General features: G+C 40.0%; 2 protein-coding genes across 2 annotated transcripts; both read left to right on the top strand.

Annotated features, from left to right (window-relative positions):
• Positions 1-2047: 2047 nt before the first annotated feature.
• LOC116684744 (VPS35 endosomal protein sorting factor-like) lies at positions 2048-2671 on the top strand (the record flags this gene model as incomplete). The annotated part of the gene is given in 2 exon segments (XM_032510182.1): positions 2048-2162; positions 2469-2671. Coding segments are annotated over 2 exon segments (318 nt in total), but the record flags the coding sequence as incomplete, so codon positions are not given.
• Positions 2672-3127: 456 nt separating this feature from the next.
• Positions 3128-7707, top strand: LOC116684743 (VPS35 endosomal protein sorting factor-like). Its single transcript, XM_032510180.1, has 4 exons — positions 3128-3280; positions 4827-4945; positions 5300-5449; positions 6637-7707. The coding sequence occupies exons 1-4, from the start codon at positions 3163-3165 to the stop codon at positions 6733-6735; spliced, it is 486 nt and encodes a 161-aa protein (XP_032366071.1). The 5' UTR covers positions 3128-3162; the 3' UTR covers positions 6736-7707.
• Positions 7708-8067: the final 360 nt, after the last annotated feature.

Here is an 8067-nt window from a genome sequence, read left to right as displayed (position 1 = left end):
TGTTTATAATCACCACTTTCCTGTTAAGGAAACCAATAAACCTAAATGCTGAAATCAGCATGCTAACACATGCTCACAATGACTAGGCTAACATGCTGAGGTTTAGCAGGTTTAATGTTTACTGTTTAGCTTTCTTGGTTTAGCATGTTGACATGCTAAACTACTACCAATACATTCAAATTTACTTTAGCCAATCGAATGCTTCAGCCCAGCTCTACTGACTGGTCACAGGTGAAAGTGAAAGTAAGAAACTCAGCTAAACTATGGAGGAGCTCATTTAATGATTGTTGTTAATTCATACTTAATGTAGACAACACAAATGACAGTGTGGATAATAAACTGCGCTGAGGCCTGAATCCACACTGGTGAGTACATTTACCTGCTAACATGTAGCTAATGCAGATAATGTTGACTAGCTGCAATGTTAACTAGTGCAATGTAAAATCCTATTTGATAATGCTAAAAATGCTAACTACTAAATACATCTGCAATGTATTTAAGAAAGACTGCTGCTAAACAGACATGTTCTGCCCTGGTGTGTTTTCTTTGCATTATTGTGTGAGCGCTGCAGCTTTGTTGCTTAAGATGTATTTTGTGCTGAATTCCAGTGTTAGTGCTGGTATTTTCTTACAGTGTACAAGAATTTGACAACATTTTTGAGGCATCAGTGCTAAATATGTTATTTGTGTTTTCTATCATGCACTTTAACTATAGTTGAGTTTTACTCAGTGTTATCTTTGATTGTGACTTGAAGCATTATGTTATTTAAAAGCTTTAAGCTATGATAAGGAATATTAATATAATTAGCATGAAGGTAATTTACTGGCTATCATTCATAGGTCAGGGTTATGAGTTGAAGTCCTCTTAAATGTCCAGAGACTTCAGAGGAGAGCTCAGAGCCACCAGGGAGATTTCAGATGATCCAGAAACTGTTATCCAGTACTGGATGTTGAACCAAGCAACACATACAGATCCTGTTGCTGACTAATGATCACCTACTCCAGTGTGGTAGGATTGAACTGTACACATTATATCAACTCTATAGATACACAACCACCTGTATTACATACTGGTCCCCCACCAGAGTTGGAGAGAGAACTGTCTCTTACAAAGCCTTTGAAAATTACCTGCGTCTTATTTTATCTATGTGCACTCAGTTGGTTTTTCTTTGTTTGTTATTAATTTTATCTGTTTATAGATCTGCATTGTAATTTGTTCTTAATTTGAGTCTCACTTGCTTATTACCTGGTTTACTGTACATGCAGACCAATCTACAGCAGTGTCATGTGTTTTTGTTTTACTATGTCATCCTCGTGGCTCTCTGTAGTCCTGACTTCTTCTAATCCTGGTCAATTTTTACAGTTACCTTTATTATTATTCCTTACTTGTATTTAGTATAAGTAAACTTCTGTTGGACATTGCCTTCTGCAGAGTGGTAAACAAGGCCTGAAACCAGAGTGGCTCAGTGCAGTAACTGCATGAAGCTGTAGGGGTCGCAGTGCAGATTAGCTCAGGCGCAGTACCTGTGTGAACCTGAAGGGGTCGCCCAAAATGAAAACAATCTCTCAGGTGCAGTACACGTGTGTGTATGATAGGGGGGTGACAGAGCAAAGTGTGTGTATGAAAAGATGTACACACACAAATTTCTTCTTAACAATTTCCATTTTACTATTTTTCTGAGGACCTCTCTGAACTTTGAGAAAAGCCTAAAAACAGCCTTTTAGGCCATTACCGTGAAAAAAAAAGTGAGGACCGGCCTAATGTCCCACTTTGTAAAATGGTCCTCACTCCAAAGGTTATAAACTCACACTTGGCCTCACAACGATGGCTATGCAAACACACACACCACACATACACCACACACACACACACACACCACACACACACACCACACACACACACACACCACACACACACACACAGCATCTGATCCTTGCGGCCACTTTACGTTGCCACAGGAGGAGGTTTCAGCATTGCCCTTAGGTACGAGGAAAGTTTTGAGCCAGTGTCAGATGTCAGATGCTGTTATCTTTCCCCTCTCCTCCAGGCGTGCGCTGCCTACAGTTTCATCACCATCCCGTCTCTCAGCAGCATCTTCAGTCGTCTCAGCCTCTATCTGCTGTCTGGTCAGGTCGCGTTGGCAAACCAGTGTCTCTCCCAGGGTGAGCAGCTGTTAGCTTTCACATTTAAAACAAGGAGTCAAATTTAAGGGCATGTGCAGGATTTTATGTTTACAATTTTGAGGTGAATTAATTTGGCTTTGTTTCGGCAATTCCTAACATTCCACTTTTGTAATCTCCCTCTTTTCCTCTCATTCCACTTCCCTTGCTTCCTTTCTTCTGTTTTTTTCCCCTTCTTTCCTTTCTCTCCACGTTACCTCTCGTGCTCGTTGTTTCCTTGTTACCTACTTCCTGCCTCCCTACCTCTCTTTCCCCTCCATCTCTTTATCCTTCTTTCCACACCTACAGCGGATGCTTTCCTAAAGGCGGCGGTCAGTCTTCTCCCGGAGGTCCCTCGCTCCATCAGCGTGGAGGGGAAACTTCGAGCGTCTGAGAGCTTCCTGCTGGACTTCATCAACAACTTCCTGGCTACGCTGCTGGTTGTCCCGGTAACACAAGTCCCTTCCTTAGCCTCTCAGAACAGAAAGATGAGGAAAATCATCCAAGGCTGAAACATTAGGCTTTTCCTCATTCCTCTGTTCGGTCTGCTCAGTTAGGAGTTCAGGTGTTGGAGTATCAATGCGTGTTGGGTGTGTCCGTGTTATGATATTATTTATCTAGAAATGGACAGAATCACTGAAGGCTCTCAAAAGGTTTGTTTACTTGCAAGTAGAGTTTTACAGCACTCACAGCATAAGTACAGAAAACGAAAGCCTTCAACAGCAGCAGCTTTGTACTAAGATGAAGTCATAATACTAAGTTAGTGTTGTCTCTGGTCAGGCAGGGCATTTCCTCATGCATGCTCAACATTCTGTGCTTTTCACAAGGTCGTCAGGATTATCTCGTAGGAGCAGAAACAGTATTTGGTCTTTTTGCCATGCAAACGTTTATTATTACAGAAAAGGAAAGAGTAGTCATCGTTTTCTAACTGTGTGTGTATGTGCGTGTATTTGCAGGACCATCAGAGCATGGCGTGCTCTACCTTGTGCGCGGTCTGCTCAACATGATCCAGGATTACACCTGGGAGGAGAACAGCGATGCCAAGGTGCGGGTCTACGTCAGCGCTCTGCCCCTGCTGGCCGCCATGAGCCAGGAAACCTACCTCTACTCCATCCCTAAAGGTACGGGCAGTAGGTGATTTAAAGGGGTGGTGCCATTCCCTTGTTAGCAAAATTACCAAAACGCATGTCCATTGTTAACCTGCCAGTCACCCTCTCCATCCCCTAGTAGCAGAGAGAGTGCTGGTGCAGAGCGGTTGTCTAGTTGAATATGTTAGTCTAGTCTGCCGGACTCATTGACCATGTGTACATGCACACAGTATCCCAGTTTTGGCCCTTATTCCAAAAAAGACAATATTCCGACTGAGATGTTTACATGGCTAATTAAAATAAATTAATATTTCACTAACATCTCCATGAACATGCATCCATGCAAAAAGGATATTTTTAAGTTTTCCATCTTTCCTTCCCTTCAACCACCTTCTTTAAAAAGGTTGCTGTTGCAATATTTGCACATATTCAAAAATCTGTGGATGTCTCTTTTATGTTTAAAAGTAGCTGTGTTTCTTCTTTTGACTAGAAATGCTGGCTTTTCTTTTGGCCATGCAGCTCTACTGCAGTCTTGCAAGCTGTTAGTTTGTGTACAACAACCATAGCATGGCACAGAGCTGACCGTAAGCCGTAAACAGGCTAGAGTTCAAAACTGGCTGTAAACTGCTAAACTGCAAAAAAAAAAAAAAAAAAGTACAAATCTCCAAAACAATGCTTTTAAAACCTCAATAATACTTGCTTAATCGGAAAATTCTATACTCGGAAAAAGGTCTTATTCGGAACACTTCCAAACATAATAAACTGTTTACATGACCTATTCAATCCAGAATATTGTCATATTTGGATAATAGTGTGATATTAGTGTGCATGTAAACATTCTCATTGATTCTTCGTCTGACTGAGGTTTTGAAGTTAGAATACAGTGCAGGCCAAAAGTTTGGAAACAACTTCTCATTCAATGCGTTTTCTTTATTTTTATGACTATTTACATTGTAGATTATCACTGAAGGGATCAAAATTATGAATGAACACATATGGAATTATGTACTTAACAAAAACATATCTTATATTCTAGTTTCTTTAAAGTAGTCACCCTTTGCTCTGATTACTGCTTTGCACACTCTTGGCATTCTCTTGATGAGCTTCAAGAGGTAGTCACCTGACATGGTTTCCCAACAGTCTTGAAGGAGTTCCCAGACATGTATAGCACTTGTTGGCCCTTTAGCCTTCACTCTGTGGTCCAGCTCACCCAAAACCATCTTGATTGGGTTCAGGTCCTGTTGAAAAATAAATGACGGTCCAACTAAATGATGGTCTAACTAAAAATGACCTAATTTTCTTCAACACTGCCCATGTTTTCTTAAAGATAAATCCAGGTGACAACATAATTTTTTTTCTGAGCCCTTGTTTTCATTTCAGACAGAAGTCCCTAATCCAACAGAGGTTAAATTCTGTATACATTTAGAATACCCTGTTTTAAATGGTAAAAAACAAACAAACACTGCAACAGTTACGTTTGCTCTTCATGACAAGAGGATCTACTTGTGGTTCATAGACAGGTTTTATGTGAGCATTTTTCCATCTAAATTGATTTTTTTTTCTCTTTCCCTGGTCTCAGTGGACTCCAATGAGACTCTTTATGGAGGAGACCCCAAGTTCCTATTGGAGATCAACAAGCTGAGCGAGACTCTGATTGGACAGGTGCTTGACCATCTGAAGGCACTCGGCCGGGACGAGGTGAGACACACCTCACACACACACACACACACACACACTGCTCGCTGCCACCAGCAACACTGCAGTGTTTTGATTTTCTCATGTAGCACTAGAAGCTAATTTTGATCTTATAACAACCCAACCACCCAAACGGAATCCGCAGATATTGTTTTCAAGCGGTCATCCAGAGAGAAAAGCTGTTTTTTTTTAGTCTGGGGTGGAGATGTGTTAACATTCTGAGTTTTTTTTTTTTTTTAAGTTTGTTTAAATTCTGCGGAAAGTTTTGCAGAAGATTCTGCTGGATTAAACGTCTGCAGGTTTCGTGTGGCCCTGCTATTAACTAAAACACCCCCCCTTCTTCTGGCCCGCTTGCAGCAGAGCACGCGGCGCCAGGGCGCTCTGGCCTTCTCCCTGTTCGCCGTACTGCTGGCTCACGGCGACCTGAGGAACAACAAGCTGAGCCAGCTGGCCGTCAACCTGTGGAACCTCAGCCACAAACACGGATACTGTGAGACCCGCGTCTCGGTGAGTTCTCAAGCAGCTGCACCCAGATCAGCAGCAATTCTTTGGGGCATTTTCAGTTGCTTTATATCCCTTAAATTTTTATAACCTTAGCTGACTACTAAATGAAAACAACAAGTTATTTTAAATGTAGAAATGTGAACAAAATATATCTTAACACTCCATAAGTTATTTGAAGCACATGCATTTTTGTATATATTCATATGCAGTGTAAAGGTGTGTTTGATCTCATGGCACCGGACGTCACGTGACATGATGTCATGACGTGTAAGACAAAAAGCCTTAGCAAAGCAAAGCTGCTCTAGCTGTTATGTTAGATCATGTAAACAATAATCTCCTGCGGCCGCTGGGTGGGAGGTTCGTCCTCTAAGGGTTAAATGTAGAGATGGTCCAAGACCATTTTTCTTACCAGATACCGATACCTAAACTTGCAAATCTGCCAATTCCGAATACAATCCAATACCTGTGTTTTGAAAAATACTTTGTATATTTTGTAATGTTTGAACCGCTATCCCTGTATAGAAGTGATATGTTTTTCGGCCTGGCTTGGGTTAAACTCTTTGTGAGACAAACAAACAAAAACTAACGTCCTAGAACTATCTTTCATTATCTAGTTTAACAGTGAGCTATAATGGAAAAAGAAACTAAATTAACTTCTTTAACCCTCCTGTTGTCCTCGGGTCAAATTTGACCCATTTTAGAAATATTTGGGTTTATTTCAACTAAAAAGAAATAACGTGGATGGTTAGTTTCCTGTACAAGTAAAATAAATGTTTAGTTCATTACTTCCATAGAATTTGGGTGTTGAATTCAATTTTATAGCATTCTGAAAATTGATCAAAAGAATGTTGAAAAAAGTAAGTAAAATGCTGGAAAAAACTAACAAAAAGCTGGTAGAGCAAGTGCCCATAGAGGTTTACAACTCGACGCAGCGGCCACAAGTTTGACTCCGCCCTCCGACCCCTTTTATGTCTTCAGCTGTCCTATATTAATAAATATTAAAGTGCCCAAAAATTAATCTTAAAAAATGTGATATCAGATCGCTGCATAAACTCCAGTAGGAGGCTTTCCCAATAACAGTGTCAGAAACATCTCCAGTTAAATGGGTGCTGTACTTGGTTCAGATTAAGACATTTATTGATCATGAAATGGGAAATTACAGTCTGTCATTTCCTGTCTCGTCCCTGCAGGTTCGGACCCTGGAGTCCATCAAACAGCAGGCTCAGCAGGCGGACATGAGCCACCTGTCGGACACAGTCCAGCGGCTGGTGCTGCAGTCCCGCACCTGATCTTCAACGACCGTAGGAAAAGGTTTCTGCGCCAAGGTTTGTGTCAATAAAAGATAACAAGAAGGACAAGGAAGAAGAAAAATGCCTGAATGTGTTTGGTGTGAGGATACTTTGTGAACATTTCAAGGGTTGGGAATATTTTAATTTTAGATTTCAACACTAAATATTTACAATCAGTTTGAACCAATATAAAAAAAGAGAGCTCTTCTTGTGCCAAAATGTCTTGTTCTTTGCAATTTAAATAAAAAACAAAAAAACTGTGCACTAAACTAAGTTTAGTTCATTGCTGCTATATTCAGTGTCAACATGTGGGGGTCCATTACATAAAGTAAGCTACAATACCCCTAAATGAATGATCAGATGATTCAAAGTTTGCAAAGCAAGACAGATTATATTTCTCTGCATGTTTTCTGGCCTTCCGTCTTAAGTCAAATGAGGGTGACAGCGAGCCAATGAGCATCAGATCTTAAGCAAACGTTTAGCCTAATTCTTCTCGTCAAAATGAAATGGCTTCAAACTCTGAAAACAAGTGTTGATGTAATTTTCAAAGAAAACTATGAACTTACGCCACAACTGTTCTTAGTATCGCAACATTATCTGGCATCACACAGTTTCTGTTGTGTAATATCGGTTTAATAATGTTTAGCATGTTGTCCTCATGCATTGTAGAAATAAACATTCATCCTGCTTTGTATTTAAATACCAATCAAGTATGAATCTATTTGTAACCTGTTGTTTAAAGTGCAAAATGTACCAATGTTTTGCTTATTAAATATCTTAACTGTGTATTTTTTAATCCTACGTTAAAGTACCACATGCAGCAACTTTAATTCTCAATGCAATAAAAAGTTGACAGGACAATATTTAAGACATTCTCAAACTCTTCTCAGCTGTAGTTTATTTACTCATGTAGTGAATCATGAAAACAGCAAACACTCCCCTTTTAGTCCTGAAAGGCTCAAATAGAATCAAGAACAAAAAGGTGCGATGACACTGACAGATAATTAAAGGAGAATTCTTACAAAACTGACTTTCAGGTTAGCCAAAAAAAGAAAAGGTTACAGGGTTAAGTGATTGACACTGAAGAATACGTGATACGAGGAGTATGGATTGATATGGAGTGCTATTGTTTAACCCTTGTGTTGTCGTCCCGTCAAACATGAACTTGTCTTTCCAGGTCAAAATTGAAAAATACTTTTGTTGCATTTTTCTCTATGTCGCTTTTTCTGAAGTATTTGCCACTTTTTCCAGCTTTTGGCGCAGCTGGCTTAATAATAGGTTTTACACTTACTCTTGGAATTCACGGCCAACAAACCTCACTTATTTCAAATT

The sequence above is a fragment of the Etheostoma spectabile genome, unplaced genomic scaffold, assembly GCF_008692095.1.
Source record: "Etheostoma spectabile isolate EspeVRDwgs_2016 unplaced genomic scaffold, UIUC_Espe_1.0 scaffold00019552, whole genome shotgun sequence".
NCBI lineage: Eukaryota > Metazoa > Chordata > Actinopteri > Perciformes > Percidae > Etheostoma > Etheostoma spectabile.
The sequence above is the reverse complement of the archived record's forward strand: the minus strand, read 5'-3'. Positions and strand labels throughout refer to the sequence as shown.

Coding starts and splice junctions, on each gene's coding strand:
- LOC116684743 (XM_032510180.1), top strand. CDS start 3,163: ATGATCCAGGATTACACCTGGGAGGAGAACAGCGATGCCAAGGTGCGG. Junction 3,281..4,826: donor CCTCTACTCCATCCCTAAAG/GTACGGGCAGTA, acceptor CCCTGGTCTCAG/TGGACTCCAATGAGACTCTT. Junction 4,946..5,299: donor AGGCACTCGGCCGGGACGAG/GTGAGACACACC, acceptor GCCCGCTTGCAG/CAGAGCACGCGGCGCCAGGG.